The sequence below is a fragment of the Nanorana parkeri genome, unplaced genomic scaffold, assembly GCF_000935625.1.
Source record: "Nanorana parkeri isolate BGI_ZX_2015 unplaced genomic scaffold, ASM93562v1 scaffold1862, whole genome shotgun sequence".
Classification (NCBI taxonomy): Eukaryota; Metazoa; Chordata; class Amphibia; order Anura; family Dicroglossidae; genus Nanorana; species Nanorana parkeri.
In genome coordinates this window covers 122,261-141,330 of record NW_017308130.1, presented here as the reverse complement: position 1 = coordinate 141,330, position 19,070 = coordinate 122,261, and the positions used below count along the sequence as shown (strand labels likewise).

The following is a 19,070-nucleotide window of genomic DNA, read 5'->3' as shown; positions in this document are numbered from 1 at the left end:
AGCCAAGCAGCTAGCATTTCCAGAAGTAGAGGTAAGCAGTGGTAGCCACCATATCTCTCTATATACAGATTTCCCTTATTCTGGTTCAGATGGGGTCACTGGGAACTGACTGTTGGCCATTGCACGTTGTCCTTTGCTCTGTGCACAGTTCTTGCTTCTATTTGTGGCCATTTGGAGAGTTGTTTTGAGAGCTGACTGATAAGATGACCCCATGCCAGACTGACAGCACAACACAGAGGATTGCTTTGTCCTCCTGCATCTGTCTGCCTGTGATAAAACTAGTTTCCTCTTTTTTATGGGAATGTATTGCAGTGTTCTATCAATCCTGAGCACCTCACACCGCCGCAGCTTCACACAAGTCAAATCTTAATGACATTTCATTGAAAAGTGGAAGCATCCACTGCCTGCAAAAAGGGGGACACTATAGGCAGCACTCTCCTCCAACCTCCCTCACAGCTCCACAATACAATCCAACACCTTTCTGGTGCTTTATATAAAAATGCTTTAATTTGGCAAATGTGTAACACAAGTTACGTTGCAACCCAGAGAAAGAGAGAGAGATAGATTTGTGTTTTGCAGACACCCCTCCATTATGACTTGGCATCGCCCAGATTGTAACAGTTTCTCTGTAGGTTTCCTGTTCAGTTACTTGAAGGGACTGACCATGGCGGCCACAGAGATAGCTCGGCAGATGGTGAGTAGTTGGTGCAGTGCTGGATGTTGTGATCAGGGGATCCCAGCCAGTGATGGATGCCTAGCTGTGTATTATTCATGTGTGATGGTGCAGACAGCATCATCTGCCCACCCTGCTGCTGCATGCCTGGCTGTGGTGGGGAGCAGCTTTCCCCCATTGTATAGAAGCAGAGATCGGCGCCCCAGACCATGATGAAGCATAGCCGGGGCGTTGGCAATGCTGATGGCACTGTGGCAGATAAAGAAAAGATCATCCGGTTGAATAACAGGTGCACAGCAAAAGCTGAGGACTGATCTAATGCTGTCTGCTCTCTGCAGCCTGCTATTACACTGATTGCATCCAGCATGAAAGGATGGATTGTCGGATGATGCTGTGCATGCTGGGGAATACGGATCTTATGTCTCTGTCTTTGGGGCTTTCTGCTTCTACATTTCAGGAGAAAGAGCAGATGGAATTGATACCATGCAGCAAGTAGATGTAAAGAAAACCTGGACAATTCATTCTGAGCATGTGATGTAAAAACGTGTAAGCAGGGGGTTATGTTCAGAGAAAGATGCACATCTGAATGGTTGATCAGCTGCTTTATTCAAATCTTATTTGCAAGTTATATGCAAATCTGGACTTTTCTGGGAAGTCGGACATCATCCTTCCTCTTAAACAACTTTACTGGGCAAAGAGGTGTAGCATGTGCCGTACCCAGGAGGTGCAGGCGCAAACTCTACCTATAGAAGCTGCTATAAGGTATGCAGTGCAGGCACGCTAGTCGGAACCCTACCCTAATATGCCCTTTCACTGGGTAATTCTGATTGAGTAATTCTTCTAAACTTATGGTAGTGGCAAAGCTTGCCCATTCTGTTTCCCATTTGACCAGTGAACCATTGTTTTTATTGAACTGGCTCAATGGGCTATTGGAATTTGTGGGAGGCAGGAGGTGGTGGGCAAGCTTCAACCCGGCTAGGAAAAGCCAGTGCTTTGGCGCTGTTACCGGAGCCTGTATGTACAAAGAGAAGCACGAGGAGCTCCTTCGAAAGGTGACTGCTTCTTGCTGTCGGCATAGGACAGTCCGGTTAATAGAAATAAAGAAAAGGTGAATCCTCAAGGGCTGGTAAAATGTAGGCTGTGTGGGTCTTCCTCCTTCCCCTGGTGTATCATCCTCCTATGGTCCTGGGGAGACATCGTACCTCCTAAGGGACGTTTTTGGACCTTTAGCCAAACACTGCCGACTAAGTTCTGTATCGGCTGTATTTCTGCCTGGGAGCAGGTATCTAGCTCAAAAAAAAGTTGCTCTAATTTAGAAGCTCCCCTGATGAAGCTCTAGTGCGAAACGCATTGGGAGAAAAAGGAACTACAACCCCTTGTATAAATTTGATAAGAACAACAAGGGATTAAGCTTGCTTCAAAGCAACCAGAAAAAGGGGGTAAAATACCCAAGAAATGCATGAAATGTGAAACATTGTATGTAATAAGTAATGTTGCTTTTTTGTTTTTAATGTTGGAAAATCACTTTTTTTTTTTAACAAATACGAAACTCTGCTTTTGCCTCTTATAAATCCAACTTTGTGTATGTTCTGGAACTTTAGGGGAAGAGGCCAAAAACCTAGAGCTGTGCTTGATCCATAAGAGGAGTTACTACTTGGAATTACAATGCTTTGCCTGATGAACATGGTCTTGTGTTTGATCATTCTGACTAATTCCCCCACGCTTCTGGTCGTGATGAAGCTTGCAAGTTCTGTTTCCCAGTGGCCCATAATTGTGAGGATCTTGCTCAATGGGATATTGAAATCTGTGCAGAGCAGAGGGGGGTGGACAAGCTTCAACACTGCTAGGAATGGTCAGTGATTTTCCTGATCAGAATGGTCTGGCTTTTGGTTGTAATGGGAAGGGAGTGCAGGTATGCACTGTATCTACATGGTAGTACCCTGTTTTTCTTTGAAAGAATAACTTTAGCAGGAAAAAGAAACTAAATGTATTTCCCTTGACCCTTCTGGGAGGTCTATGTGACATGAGGTTGTCATTGAAGGTAAGCTCACATTTTCCATCTGCTCAACTTGAATTGTCTAGGTTAGTGACATGTATACCTTACTTAGAGAACATCACTAAGCACATCTGTCACGATAAGCTGTGGAGACACTGTTCCCAAATTGTGGTTGCATCATTACACTCTGCCTCTTCACCCGGTATTGTATTGGTCATTTTGTGTAAAACTATTAAACATCATCCTCTGCTGTATGGATTTAAAAGGCATTATGATCGGTTTTGTTATACAGATGACAAGATAATTTCCAGGGACATGACACTATTTCTAGTATTTATAAATACTCTGCTAATAGACAAAACAGAACTTCTAGTTTATGGAATATTTACAAAGCTGGGTATAAATATTTTCAGTTTGATTTTTCTGTTTAATAAACACTCTGGTGAAAAGAGCCTGCCACCACCAAAGGTGAGCCTTGCTTCTTAATAGCTGAAAACCATAATAAAGCTCCTGAAGAACATTGGGAATTGGGATTATTTTTTCGCTCTTATCTTCCTGGGAATTCATGCATAAACAATGTGCACATGAGGTGCTTTGTGACCTGACTTAAAAGGAAGCTGTATGGGATAGAACTATAGGAGCTGATATTGCTGAATAAATGTGTAGAATAAACTGTTCCTGCCTCAGTTCTTTGAAGGTAACCCCTGATTTTGCATTTTCCTTCATGTGCTCCATTTGAGTTGCCCAGTTTGGTAACAGGTTTACTTTAAAACTATTCTAGAGTTTACCAGCGCTCCTTTTATACCATAGAAAAATATTTTGTTACTGGAGTTGCCTTTCAAGCATAGGCAGAAATGTTTTACATACAGCTGGTAAAGGTACCTGAATCTGTATTGATATTAGCCATCTTTAATTCCCAACATAGGCACACGGGCAGTAGCGAGGGTCAACACTGTAAACCAGAAAGATTAATGGAGGTCCCCCCATTCAGTTAATGTTAATTTACAAAGCCTCTGTGATGGCCTGAATTCTCTAATGGAGCCTTTCTCAACCAGGGTGCTGTGGCACCCTAGTGTGCCTTCTGGCTTCCTCAGGGGTGCCTCAAAATGTTGTGGTAGTGGGACTGTGATGTGATGGAGGGAATAAGACTGAGGTGAAAGGGAGGCTACTGATTCAAAGGGTAAATCTGATGTGAGGGGGACTCATGATTTGAAGGGGGCACTTTGATGTGAAAAGGGGAAACTCACTTTTTTGTGTTTTTGCATGGGGTCCTCCTTTTAAAATATGACATTTTAGACTGGGGTGCCTTTGAGACCTTGTATACTTTTAAAAGGGTGAGAAACACTGCTCTAATGGCCCATAATGTCCAACTTGGGTCGGACCTTGAACATTCTCTCCACTTCCTGCCCAGTGCTATGGAGAGGAGATGAAAGAACCATTCCGCATGTTTCACTGCGGATCAGGCAGGCATTGAAGAAAACGCTTGTTGCCCAACAACACTTATATGTGACAAACTAGGAGAATAGTTTGGCATCATGAAGAATGCCCCTTATTTCTCACTGGCCCTAGAAGTGGGCGATGTTCAGGTCTATAACAGCATGAGGAGGTTTCCAACACCTGCCTACTCATCTCATGTAAAGGCACCTCTGAATCCCAGAGGGCCCTATGCACAAATATGTCCACCCCTGAGTCAAGCTTTACTACATTGCACAGCAATATCTATTAAACACTGCGCTCTTCGTAACAATAGAAGAGTGGCAATTGCATCAGATTATTGCTGCTCCTTCGTTGCACAATCGCAAACTGGGGTGGGTCCTAGACCATGGTTGTATTACTCACCAGCAGGGGAGTCCGCAGACGGTCTCAGGGAGGGCAAGGCCCTGCATGTGTAAAGATCACAATCTGGCTGAAGAGAATTACAAATCCCTTGGCAGGTAAACGGCTCACATATATGTATTTCAGTTGTATATTTAGCTGATTTGTCAATCAATACTAAAAAAAAACAATAATTTGACTTTATTTTCATAGTGATTTCATTGTGATGATCTGATGGTCCATTCTATATCTATGTTGTATATGCATTCATAAGCTCTTTGCAACATGACCTTCTTGTATGTTCTAAATACAGATGTTGGTTGTTTCAGCAATTGGATTATCCAGTTATGCTATAAATCCGAATTTCTGTTGGTTTGAGCAATTAGATCAATGGGTTATTCTATAAATCTGAATTACTGTTGGTGGTTTCAGAAATTAGGTTAGTGGGTTGTTCATTATGAGTACAGAAATGCAATGATCAACGCACTGCAGACTTTTCAAAACAAAAAAAGTGTTTATTTCGGAGATTTTATTATGTAGTTCTTTTAATAATATTTCTGTCTTTCTAAAGGACTTTTAAAAACAAAGTAGAAAACTGTTAAATGTTACTCAATCATTTTAACCCCAGTTATGAGCTGTGTGCAGACTAGGCAGAAAGAAAGCATCCTTGGAGTCAGACAGATCAGGAGTCGGACTAGAGTTAATGGATATGGCTAAATGATTGGATCAATGCAGCACATGTACTATTATTTTTCCTCTCTCTGGAATGTATCTTGAAAGGCTGGTGACTTCTGAATCTTTTCTCTTTTATGGTACATTCATCCAGTAGTTCACACATGAACAACAGAAACGCGTTTGTTTTCTGTGCACTGTTAAAGGAAAATTATGGGGAGAGTGAAATAAACTGATCTCCATACTTGGACCCGACATGTGACACGTGATCTTTATAGATCGTGAACTGAGTGATCGCATAACGCTCATCACTCATTTCATGATCTTCTCCCTGCAGAGAGTGGTGACTGTCGGTCACTGCTCTCCACAGGGATTCCCCTGCTCTGTTCCTACAGTGCTGACTAGATGGGCAAGAGGTGGGCACAGCTGACTCTGGCTCTAGAGAGGCAGAGCCAGTTGTCAGTCAGGCAGCAGGGTGGATCCTGAGGATATTGTTGTGATCTTTCCCGGCTGCAGCGTTGTCAGCATATAGCGGGCAATAGCTGGCTCAAATCTTCATGGCACCCCAGTCTAAATTGTAAGAAAAACAATGTGTGATCCCTCCAAAATCCATACCAGACCCATATGGATTTTAAGGGCACCCCACGCAAAATTGCAAAAAAAGCGGAGCCCCCTTCAAATCCGAGCCCCCCCTCCTTTCACATCATGAGCCCCCTTCACATCAGATGCCGTGTTAAAAAAAAAAAATGGAGGCACCCATGAGAAAGCCAGAAGGCACCCTGGTTGAGAGAGGCTGCTCTGTGTGAGCAGAGCCTGATGTAAAGTATGTAGCGGGGATATTCTTGTAACCCTAGAAGGTGAGTCTTCAAGTCATGGCTGCATATGGCACCTTGCGTTCACAACAGATGTCTCCAATTCTGGCATCATTATTAGATAACAAAGCATTTGTCCCTTACTTAGTCCTTATGACCTGTGCTGCACACAGCCTACCTGGCTTCATCTCATGATCCCTACCCTATTGCTCAGCCCTTTATTTTCAGGGGAGCATCTCCCTAGTCTTCCCTGCTGTGTTATATTTTGCTAAACGCTCAGGGAGAACCTAGCATGGCCCTATGCCCAGTTGGACCTTTTGCTAGAAGAGGATTTCTACATTGTGCCTACAGATATGGCCTGTCATAGAAGCCACCACTTCTCTCTGTAAACAGTTCTCTCTATCGCCATTTTTCCCCTGAAAACCCCTGGCTGGCCAGAAGATGTCTGCTGATTGCAGCAGTCTTTATCTAAACCAGTGAAGGCTAACGTTTTTGATCCCGAGTGCCCACACTCCGATGCAAAATCCAGTTTATTTATCTCAAAGTGCCTACATTTTAAAATAAGTTTGGTTTTGTGTTTTTTTTTGTTTAAAAAATGTTCAGCATCGCTGCCTTTTTAAAACCTCTTATTTTTTACTTTTTTATAACTTCTTTTTTTTTTCTATTTTACTTATTTTGTACATTTGTATTAACTTTATTGTATTTTTCACTTGGCAATAGTTATCACCCAGGCGCTACAAGTGATCTCGGCGGCATTGGGCGATAGTAATTTGACACTCCTGCCTAGGCTAGCGTGCCCTCTGTGGCACATGTTCGCTATGGCTGATCTAGAGTGTTCTATCCATCGTTCTAGAGGATGTCTCTAGAACACTGTGACACACCTGCCCTTGGGGAGCAACAATAAATTACCCACTGCCTTCCTTAGAATATATTTTGTAATGGTGTACTATGTTTAAATAGATCTACCAACACATAAAGGTTAATTTTTTTTTCCCCACCAGACACACATGCTTTTAACTATGTTTGCATCATTCTACAAATGGGCAAGCTTCTTACAGTTTGTGTTATGTCAAGAAGGCAGACTCCCCAAGTTTCAGCAAGACGTATAAAAGTATACAGGTGCATGACATTGTTCCACTGGACTCTGTATAAGATATAAAAATTCAGTGCAGGATTTGCAGCACCAGTTTTTTATTTCTGCTCCTATGTCAGGAGTAACATGGTACAATGATAGGTTCTCAACTCAAGGCTTGCTCACACGCGTTACAGTGCGTTCCAGCACAATTAGCTGCTGGAGCACGTCCTGGCCGGCTCCCTGCGTTCAGGGGTGAGAGGGAGTGTGGCAATGCATTAAAGTCATTGGCACCACAGCCACATCCCCCAGTGCGATGACTTGCACCAGAACTCGTGGTACATGCCTGCGTTCCGGTCCAGTGCGATCGTAAAAAAATATGCACCCTGAATGCAGGAATCCGGCTGCGATGCAGTGCTTTCCAGCACCTAACCACGCTGGAACACACTAACTCATGTGAACAAACCCTGCAAGTTTTCTGCCCTGTGGGTATGTTGATCTTCCGTGTCCAGTAGACTTCCTAGTTCAATTCTTCCAACATCACAGATGTCAGATTTTGGAATCCAAGTGTCAGTAACCCCTTAAAGACTGCATCTTGCTTAATCCATTTTTAAAAATCAGTATCATTTAGGCCTCATTCACACTGGATCTGTTGCGTTGTGATCCATTTTTCAAAGGATGCAAACGCAAGGACCTTGAAAAATATATGGGTGTGAATAGTACCATTTCACACTGCTGCAATCCGTTCCGTTGCAGTGCAATGGAACAGAACAAAAACGGATGTAATAGCAACAGAATCGAAGTAAAAGAAAAAAAATGTGTAGATGTTTGATATGTTAATTAATAAAGATTGGCAAGAAAAGAGGAAAAAAATAATAAACGGAATGGAAGTCCAACGAACTTTGAAACTGTAAGTCAGCAGACTCTCCATTGACTTGCGATTTATCCTTCCGATTTTGGTGTGAATGGGCCCTTAAGCTGCACAACAGGGATAATCTTATTCCAAACGCTCATCATTCATGTTCCAGGATCTGCTGCTGTAACCCCCCAGAAGAATTCTATGTATAGAACACTTTTTCTGAATGTCAGGATTTGCACAGTGCTAAATACGCACCTCCATTCCTTATGTCACAGAATTTTCTTTGAGATCGTGGTGAAAGAGAGCACTTTTTCCAATCCCAGGCATCTACTGAGGTGGAGACGGGCAGCATTACAGGAAATAAACTGCTTTTTGAGGGTATCCGTTGTGCCTTTAACCTATTGTATTAAAATACCATAATTATTAAGAGGAAACGCTGTACACTAGACCAGAAATGTTTCAATTGTGTAAGTTTTAAAACACTATGGGGCATTAGTTGCTGACCAGTCAATGTTACTGTATCATTAAACATGAGCGGTTCAACAAGATGCCGGTGGAATATCCTGTGTGTTTCAGGGGTATACCCTATTGGTGAAAATCCTCTTCTGCCTGTTACTCTAATGCTGCGACCTTGCTGTCCTTTCCAATTAGTTATGGGAGCAGAACCTGGCAGTAAATAAATAGTAGCATTGCCTTTGGGTAGAATATGGATTGTTGAAAGCATTAGAGCTGACATGTAGTGCTGCCCAGTAAAGTGTCTGCATGAAAATACATTTTAAGTCATGTGAAAACGTGGATTTGTTATAGATTATAGCAGGCTGTCCTTGATATTCTATGCAAACAGCCAGACATATCCATGCATTTGCAGATATCTACTTAGATAAATGTTTATATATTAAATGTAAATACATTATTCTAATGCCCCAGGATATCTGGTATCTGACAAACACAAGCTATAAATACAAAACACTGGAATTAATTTCTGTATTGTGGTTTGTTGGAATGTGATATGCATCACAAATAAATTTTATTTCATTAAAAGCCTATACTTATTCTATACTGCATATGAATTGTATTATGTGTCAGACTGCCACAGCCTATGCACAGAAACAGCTGCAGGGGCAGAATAATACAAACTGAAGGAATATAATGTGTTTCTGCTTTCTGTATATGAGAAGTCCGATATCTGTGTGCTGTGGTATGTTGGCAAGCTGCATTAGGGTGCCATTAATCTTCAACTTTAGCGCTGTGATGTATGCATTACTGTTAAGAGGGAGTAAGTTGCTGTTGCTTTGCCTATGCAGTGTGCTTGCTACATACAAGCAATATACTCTTACCTTTTGGTTTGAAAATGTTAGGTTGACAGGTTTGTTTGTGTCCTTACCACAGGCTGAGAAGACCATGGGGTAAATGACACAAAAATAATCATTTCCGTCTAGGGAGGAAAATAAAGTCCTCACCCAACCTCAGAGCCAGTTGGCTGTAACGGTGCTCCCTCCAGCCCCTCCTACGCTCTAGTGATGGTAGGTCCCCTGGCGCCTTTACAATTTTGTGTATAGAATGTGATGACTCAGGGACATTAGACCTGGAAGCGAGCGAGGCTGGAAGGACTGGTCTAGGAGCAAGCTGGCTCGGAGGATTGGGTGAGGTAGAACTTTTTTTTTAATTTTGCTCCCTAGACCAAAATCAGCAGCTAGTCCTTGTAGTACGGGGGGTAGCCCGACTTCAAGGGCTAATAAAAAAAAATGTGCCCGGAGATATGGCCATAGCCCCAAAAGGGTTTTTCTTTTCTAATTTCTGGAGTGTGGAAGGGTTCAAACCTATTTTAGGTCTTTGTTCTTATGTTCCTCTAGGGATATTTGCTCTTCCTTTTGCGTCCTGGTGACCATTATTGCCAGGACAAAAAGAAGTGAAATCAAACATTTTACTGCTGGCATGTGAAGAAGAAATCTTCTGAAGGTGACACTATTAAAGGAGAATTTCACTCAGCCTCATAATCTGAGCCGACCTGTGACACTGAAACTGTCACAGGTCGGCTCAGTAGATCGGGAAGTGAGCGAACACATACCGGCGCTCGCTCACTTCTTGATCTATCCGTGCAGAGAGCCGTGACTGTCACTCAAGGCTTCCTGCAGGGATTCCTCCCCCCTCCCCTGTCCAATTCTCCAGCGCTGATTGGCGGAACGGACGGGGGAGGGGGCGGGTACAGCTGGCTCTGCCTCTAGATCCAGACAGAAGTGTCGGGATTCGTTCCGGGTGCGGCGTCTCAGTATGCTAGCGGTATACTGAGCTTTGGGTGATGGCAGGACTCTAGTTTGTGTCCTCCCGTTACCCTTAGGAGAACAATGGGGAAAAGCCATAGCCCCATAGTTCTCCTTTTTTTTTTTTAAAGGGAGATTTCCCCTGACCAGTTGACATTTGGTCCCAACTTCTCATTCTGTTCTACTGTAAAACGCCTGATGTAGTTTAGCCCAGATAGTATGTGAAGGAATCCTGTGTACAAGAACATTCACACTACACACAGATTTTTTTTTAAATTTTGTTGTTTTTTGTTTTTTTTTAGCTTTGTTGTAATTGTGTGCTGCATTCAGTGATGTGATATCAAACTAGTTAAAAAGTTGGTGTCAGAATTTCGGGGGTTAAAAAGGAGGAATAGAAACAGAACATTGTAAGTTGAATTGTTGAGGTTCTATGCTGTAGTGAAATGCTAGGCTGTACTTGATGTGTTTTTTGTTTTCCATTACATGAGACGGTGTATGTCTGGTTTCTGCCACTTGATCCTATTATTTTTGGTATAAAAGAGTGCACTGCTTGTATGAAAGAAGCTCTGCAGTTATCTTTGACTGTTCTTGGCAGGCAATGAGGCCAGATGGCAGATTTTTGTAGCCGAACATACAGCAAATAGCATAAATACTGTTATGTGGAATTTAAAATAGTAAAGACAACTATAGGCCAAAGATTGTAGACTGGTACTTGCTTGTTCAGTTTTGCTTCACAGCCAGTGCTTAAAATAAATCTGTAGTGGAGAAAAATTTTATTAGTGGACGTAGGCTCTTGTAATCTTCTCTTTAAACCGTGCATGGCAGGTCAGTAGAGAATGATATAGCCTTTACATTAAGCATTCTGCAGCTTCTGTTTTGCCTAGGCCCACTTTGTCATCCATTCCACAGCACTGTGCACCTACGAGGCAGCTGGGTAATCAGTGGAACAAGCAAGAATCATGGGACAGCTCTTCCTGTGCTTAGACCTGATCTACTGATTAAGCTGTCATTGTAACACAACAATAAAAAGCAGGAGGGGAAGGGATAAGTCTACTTCCAGTAAGCTCCTGTGAGGGTAAATGGAGGGTCGTACATGTGGATAGAGCCTGGTTACACAGCAGAATTATAGATTTTAATGATAGGTCGGCTTTAACTTATTTAGGCTGTATTCTGAAGCTCTACCTTGTGGTGCCAGGACTCCAGCAGAACTCTCAAAATAGATAAAATTATCCGGTATTTAAAAATAAAAAAAGAAGCCTCCTCTGCAACAAATGCCTTCAGACTGGTGTTTTGCAGAAAGTCCTCTCCTCCCCTAATGGCGCTACTGTCCATGTCTAATGGCGGCCAGCATCATTTTACCTGCTAGCTTTGAACCTGGGCATGCAGTACTGCCTTGAACATCTCTCACATGTTACGCAAATGAGGTTCAGTTCAGGACCACTCAGTCAAAGCCGGACCCTTTGTATACAGTGTGTGGCGAGGAGGTGTTCACTTAAGAGAGGGGGTTTAACTTGCTGGTTTTTGTTTTTTCTCCACTGCACATTTTCTTTAAACATTACCTGCGCTAACATTTGCTTTCAGTTGTCTAGAACGGACGTGAGGTGCAGTGAAACGTTTTTATAACCACATTTCCTCATGTAAAACAGGAAGCAATTGAAGTCATGATGTCTGGGGGATGTTGCTGCTCTAGAATGGAAAGTCATGTTAGGAGATTTGGTACTGTAGACCAGCGTTTTTCAACCTTTTTTCAGTCATGGCACCCTTTGAAATTTAGGACTAGGGATGTTTGAGTTTTTGCATACTTTTGAAGAACATATTTGTGAACCATAAAGTTGTGTGTGTGGTCCCTCCAAACCCTGTACCATGTTAAGGGGATACTCTATGCAAAAACACATCAGAGTTCCCCCTTTAAATTGGAATCCCCCTTCACACCAGATCCAACTCTTTTCACATTAGAGCCCCCCTCTACAGCAGGAGCCCTCTCACATCAGTCCCCCCTCCATATTACGAGCAACTTTTCAAATCAGAAGCTTTACCTTGGTATAAGAGCCGCAGCATGGTAAAAGGTTGGAGGTGGAGAAGGCCTGAATGGAATCCGCCTTCCGTGGGTTGGCGTCATTGGTTTCCACATTGGTTGAGAAAGGCTGCTGTAGATGTACAACTTGCCATTTTAGAAGTTTCCAGGGATGCTTTGCTGCATCTCTCCTTCGTGTGTGTCTATGTATGTAATTTACAACTGTCCCATTGCACTACAAACCGGAATCCCACAGTAGTATGTAGAAGGGTGCTGGAATGACATGCGGATGGCGCCACACAAGTCCAAATGTAGAGCTAGTCACCTGCACAGCAAGGCCCAATGCATCAATACGTCGCTTTTTATTGACGTCAGATATACATGGCATCACATGCAAAAGCAACGTTTCAAAACCTTACATGGTCCCTTCATCAGGCATAAAACGTAGTGACCTAAAGTCAAACATGCATGTATACATACATACATAAAGTATATGTATGTATGTATGTATGTATGTATGCACATTGAGCTGAGATACAAAAGTGGCATCGTTCACGCTGCTTGTGATGTATGCTGCAGGATTTGTAACAGGTTTAAAGGAAGCCTAGTAGTGAGATTATACAGGGCCAACATTGCTGATTCCCTCCTGAAAATTCTAGTTTCCCGTCTGTGGCTTTTATACTTTGAGTCCATCTCCTGGAATAACCAAAACAGAACAAGAAAGTCCAATAGGGGAATTTATTAAAACTAGCAGATAGAATCTGGAGCAGTTGCCCATAACAAACTGAAGGAAGTAGCTGGTTGTTAAGTTTAGAAAAGGAAAGATAAAAGCTGATGGTTGCCATGGGCAACTGCTCCGGATTCTGTCTGCTCCAGTTTAATAGATTCCCCTCCTTCTGGATTTAGCATGACAAGCCAGTGAACTAGTATTCCCTACTACAAGGTTACTTTTATAGCAGAACTGAAGTAAAAAAGAGACACGTAACGTCTTTCTCTAGCAGTTTCTTCTATTTGGTGTGTATGTCCTATGGCACATATGCAATGTAGTGAACACTTCTGGCTCATCCCCAGCATCCTTAATATGCCAGAAATGGGGTCAGGTTCCAGGACGATGTGAAGGGAAGAGAGCCATCAATGACTACCCAGTTGCAGAGCTGGAAGAAGCCGGACACAGAAGATGACGGCAGAAAATGTTAGTGGCTGCAATGGAAGGACTAGGTGGATCGCAGAGAAATGGAGATGTTGTCTGACAGGACTTGCAGTTCCCTATTCCTTTCAAAATTACAGTGCATCTATAGCCAAAGCTTTATTTTTTAGTATAAATAGTTATACCGTACTGGGATTAGTTTACCAGTTTGAAGCTTCCTTGAAGCTGATAGAAGTACCTCTCTGCAGTACTCATACTGCATGTAGTAGGTAAATCTCATTGTTGGAAGTGTTGACCATTTAATGAGTTAAGTTAGCAGTAAACTGTTTTTAACTAGTCACCGGATCACCCTACAGTACTGGGTGAGTATTTCGGCCGGTTTGTCAGCTAGCTAAGGGTCAGGATGTAGCACGGATGTCGGGAGCTGCAGTGAGACACGTCTGCTCAGTCTCACATCCCGGCCACGCCCCCCGCAAATGATTTTTAATACACTGCATGTTTTCATATTTTGTAAACTTGTCATGCTTGACTTACTAACACGGCTGTCTAAATGTATCATGCTTTGCCTGTTGGCAGGAACTCCAAAGCAAGTGTTTATAATTTAATATTAACAGTGTGCTGCGTGGCTTTACTAAGTGGCCGTGTTGTACATTATTACAGATATGTGATCCCCACCGCTCCCAAGTGTAAATATTTTGTATTACAGACTTCCGTCATCACCATGGCAAATTTATATGGCCACTTCCAAGTGAGGAAGCCAAATGGCTTGTGTCTAGCCTTGTGTAAACACGCTTCGTGAAGAACCTTGGGGGTTGCATAGTTATGACGATGAATTCTGTGTGAAATGTGTTTTTGTCAAATTTAAATTGATAATGTAAAAACTTCAAATAGTTTCTGGAAAAAGAGTGCTCCTGTGATACAATAGAGGACTAAATATAGGGCTCGCTTTGAATTAAAGACCCCATTCACACAGGGACTTTGCTGCGTTTTTGGACTCCTGCAGGAAGAACCTACAGATTCTTGCTGCAGAAATCCCAGGACTACTCGTTCAGTAAATGACAGAGTGAGAGCAACCGCGTTAGTGGAATCCACATGTGATCATAAATGGTAAGATTACATGCGGTTTGGGATAGATCACTGTTTTTGGGATCTCAGGAAAGAGACAATTATCTATCCCAAACCGCATGTATGATTACACGCGGACAGCCACTGACAGATGTGGCCGCTGTCACCCTGTCATTTACTTAAGTGGGTACAGCAACCGTATTTGAACAGAGACACCTGAGATTCCCGTTGCAGGAATTCATAGTTTCTTGCCGCAGGAGTCCAGTGTGGAAGCGGTCTAAATGAGCAAAGTTTCTGTTCTGATGAGGTTCTGCTCAGCCTTGATGTACTGCTGTGAAAGGGTCACATATATTTATTTTTTATTTATGTATTTACAGCATATAGTGCCGACTATTTACACAGCGCTTTATATAGTGCACATTCACATCAGCCCCTGTCCTTTTAGGCTGGGTTCACACCTAGGCGTATCAAATATGCGCGTTTTGTGTTGCGCGTTTTACTGCGATTCGCGGTAAAAAAAACTTGCGACAAACGTGCGTTTCCGAGGGCTACTTGGCTATATCCCAATGGAAACGCGCGACAAAAACGCCCCAAAGAAGCTCCTGTACTTATTTGGGCGTAGGACGTTTTGTAGCGCGTTCATACGGCCTGTAATATGCCCAGGTGTGAACCATACCCATAGGAAATAATGGGATTTCGGTGTTTGAGCGTTTTGCAGAGAGTTCGAACGCGCTACAAAACGCCCAGGTATGATCCGGGCCTAAAGGAGCTTACAAGATCTATCTCTATATGATCTATCGTTTCACTTGCCAGTTGATTGACAGGTTGAGGCTCACTTCAAGGGCTAGTTCACACCAACCCCCGTGCGTTCTGGCACAATTCGGTTCTAGTTTTGGATCACTTCACAGTCGGCACACTGTGTTCTAGGGCGGAAGGGGGTGTGGTGGTGCATTAAAGTCAATGGCACCGCAGCCACACTCTCCAGCTGCAGTGCGATCGACTGCACCAGAACGCGTGGCACATCAACGCCTGCATTCCGGTCTGGTGAGATCAGACAAAATAGTGCTGGCAGCATTTGACTTCAATGCACTGCTCCACCCCCTTCCTCCCCAGAAAGCAGTGAGCCGACCGGGATGCGAATCCGTGGGTTCCTGCACCGAATTGTGCCGGAACACATTGGGGCTGGTGTGGATTAGCCTTAAAGGAAACCTATTCTTAGAGCATATGGAGGCAGCAACTACCATTCTCAGGAGGCAGGCAATGGCAGCCTCAGTTTTCCTCTCTGTAAAGGTTTCATTTACAGTAAGGACAATTGGGAGAACCAAGGGCTGCATCACTAGTTCGGAAATTAGCTTTTACAGTCTTTGCATTTAAAAGAAACATGCGTCGCAGCGCATCTCGTGTCACTATGTATGAAAATACACATTTGAATAGCACAGATAACATTTTCTGGCTGTGAACTTTCCCTGATGTCTTTATAACATACACGCTGCACAAACCCACCTCCAGCACAAATAAAAATGCACACATTAAACTCTTGTAAAATCTGTTTGGAAGATGCATTAGGCGAATGTGCTGGAATCTTCATTTTAGTTGCTGCTGGAATCTTCATTGTAGTTTTATCTACGTATATTTTACCTTCAGTGCATACCCTATTTTAAACATAAACATAGAAATGTCATCATTGGGTCTCTGTGCTTCTCTATGTAATGTAGGCAGATCATAGCAGGTGGGAGGGGCCAGCAGGTTGCTGTACATAGCTTCCTGAAAACCTGACAGCACCCTGTCTCAGTACTCCACTCAAGGGGCCTGTTGCATGCAGTGGGTTGCTTCTTGGGAGAAGTAATACAAATCTCAAAATGCCTTGCTGGGTGGATGTCGGTCTAAATAGTGCGCACTCCCAGGCAGGTTGAATTTGCATGTAAACAGACAAATCTATCCGGTGATGTCGTATAATAGCTCATAAAATAGAAAAGGCCAGCACCCCATAATGAGCCTTATTTTATTTTTATTGAGCCTCAGTTGTTTATTGCACCTCATTTGATTAGTGAGCCCTAAATAAACAATGAAGGTTCATTATGGGTTGCTGGCCTTTTCTATTTTATGTCCATTTGCATGCAGACTGCCCTAGGTAAAGCCCACATGTAATGCTGAGCCTCCATTATTGATGGAATTGAATTCAAATCAATGAAAATGACGGACTGTACACAGTAAGGCTGTGGAGGAAAAAGCTTGATGATACTGGATGTCCTTCAGCCAGGAAATGAGATGGGCTCTAACTTACTTGCTGCAGCTTCTAATGCACACTGTGAGAAGTTCATAGTGTGCAATGAAATCGGAGTAGTGCATTTTGGTACAGGAGAGGAGCCGGTACAACGGTGCTAGACTGAAGGGAAGGCTGGAGACAAACTGCAAGGCGTTCTAGTATTCTGTAAAGGTAAGCTAGCAGTGCTGACCACCTTGCCTGCGTTTCTATGCAATAGCACAAAGCTCTTGTACATTTATTATTAACATGAAAGCAGTATTATTTATCTGATCACTTTCCTCCTTTCTAGACTTCATTCTGTGTCTTTTCTGCAGAAGAGAGGTCTGTCTTTGTCCGGTCAGTGGTGCAGCGGCTTAGCGGTGGCTTCTGCTCCTTGGCTCGTATCTGTTCCGCCTCATGTAGCGCATACAATGAACACCTGCTTTGCATGCACAGCGGCATAGGGAACCTCTGTGTAGCCCTTCCAGAGCTGAATAATGAACATCCTGTTTATTACAGAACGCTGCTCTTATTGTCTGGGGAATCGGCTCCAATTTATATTGTAATCAGGTTTATAGCATCACGTCATCACTGCTCATGGCTACTTATTACTGGGGTGACTTGGGCTGGCCATGCACTTGTAGATTCTTTAAAGTTCTGATAAGATTTTTCGTATGAATTTTCCTTATAACGTCATCGGAGATTTGACAGATGTTGTTTGAAATTTCATTTGGTTTTGAAAATAAATGGAGTTAGCCTGAACAAAATCCACATTCACTGTCAGAATTTTGTTCAATCAAAGATTTTCCATCCTGCTCCTTCAATGTTTAACTAGTAGAAAATCGAACACATGTCCAGAAAATTTATTTTTTCAGATACTATACTGCTGTATAGCCAGCTTTACTCAGACAGCACAAAGGTTAGTGATGTGCATAGTGTGGTAACCCATAGCAACCAAAATCACAAAGTAGCACTTCTTCTTTTTTTTTTTTTCTTCAATAATGAATCCAGATCAAATCAATATACATTGCCCAGCAAAGGATTTCTGTACATTATTTTCCAGACATAGTTATGTCTACAAACTGGCTCCAACCCTCAGCTGTGCATCCCTGAACTTCCTGTCCAGTACAAGATCACAAGGGACTGCCCGTTTTTTTTTTTTTTAAATCAAGAAGCAGCATCGATTTGTAAGTGATTTAATTCATAATTAATTTTGCTGTGTACACATTGGACTTTTCCTTGGTAAATAAGGCAGTTAATAGCTGTATACGATAGATAAGTAAATATTTCATATATATTTTCTATTGTTGTTTCAGGGTGAAGAGTGCCGTACTCTTCCTCTTTCTGGGCATGTGGGATTTGACAGCCTGCCGGACCAGCTGGTTAACAAATCAATTAATCATGGCTTTTGTTTCAATATCCTCTGTGTGGGTGAGTATTTGCAGACATGCTGACTTTGTTAGGAGAGGCAGTGATCCAAAAGCCTGTATATGAATAGCACCAGAGGAGCAAGATTTCTTGAACTGTGCTGAAAATGAGCCCATTCAATGTCCGGACATGGATGAATACAGTATTGTGTGGATGACTTGTTTACAGCCAGCCACATAGTGCTTTGTAACAAGTCAAATTGAAGATCATTACAACACAGCAATGCTTTTATTTTAGAAAGATGAGATCGTTTTAGTGAAAGTCCATACACCAAGTGTGGACAAATTATTAAGGAGTTCAGGAGTGGGTCTGTCCAATTCAGGAGCCAGCAGGATTTTTTAGCAGCCAGCCCCATTGACAATTAGAGAAAACTTAAAAAGTTGTCATTTTAAAAGAACTCCAGGAATACATTTTCTCAACCCTTGCAGTGGGGCTACTCCCCCATCCTGCCTCCCCCACCGCAAGGGTCAAGTGTTTATTTTTGAACCTAGGCAAACAACGAGCAAAGATCTACTCACCTGAGGCTCCCTCCAGCCTGTCTTTTCTTCCACTGAAGCATTGGATTGATCTAAAGAAATCTATACATGTATGGTGAGCTTAAAGGGTAAATACACTTTCCCTGGTGAATTTGGGAAAATGGAATTACCCCCACCAATCTGCCCCCTGTTCCTTCCCCCACTGCTCTTACCTGTTAACGAAACGTTCTTTCCCCTCTGTGGCTACCGGTGTACAATAACACACCCATATGCAGCAGCGTAGCCCTACGCTCAGTATTTTAAATTCTGCTTACAAATGGCGAGCACTTATTGGTCAGCGCAGTCACCTGACTTGCTAAGAAGTCTTTCTCATGTGTCACCATGGTCAGAAGCCATGCTGACCAATGGGTGCTCGCCATTTGCAATCGGAACTTAAAATACTGACTGCAGGGCTGCACTGCTGTGTACGGGTCTTACACCAGCAGCCCTGGAGGGGAAGGAGCATTCGTTGACTGGTTAAGAGCAGGTGTGGGGG

At 42.8% G+C, this 19,070-nt stretch overlaps 1 protein-coding gene across 3 annotated transcripts in view; it reads left to right on the top strand.

Moving 5' to 3' along the window:
• Positions 1-548: 548 nt before the first annotated feature.
• The window catches only part of SEPT6 (septin 6), a 49,064-nt gene continuing 30,542 nt past the window's right edge, over positions 549-19,070 (top strand). For 2 of the 3 annotated variants that reach the window (XM_018571901.1, XM_018571902.1), the window contains exons 1-2: positions 554-694; positions 17,948-18,062. In XM_018571901.1, the coding sequence (XP_018427403.1) occupies positions 593-694; positions 17,948-18,062 (217 nt within the window). In that variant the 5' untranslated portion in view covers positions 554-592. Of the gene's footprint in view, positions 695-17,947; positions 18,063-19,070 lie in introns of all 3 variants that reach the window. The other variant, XM_018571900.1, reaches the window with a different exon arrangement.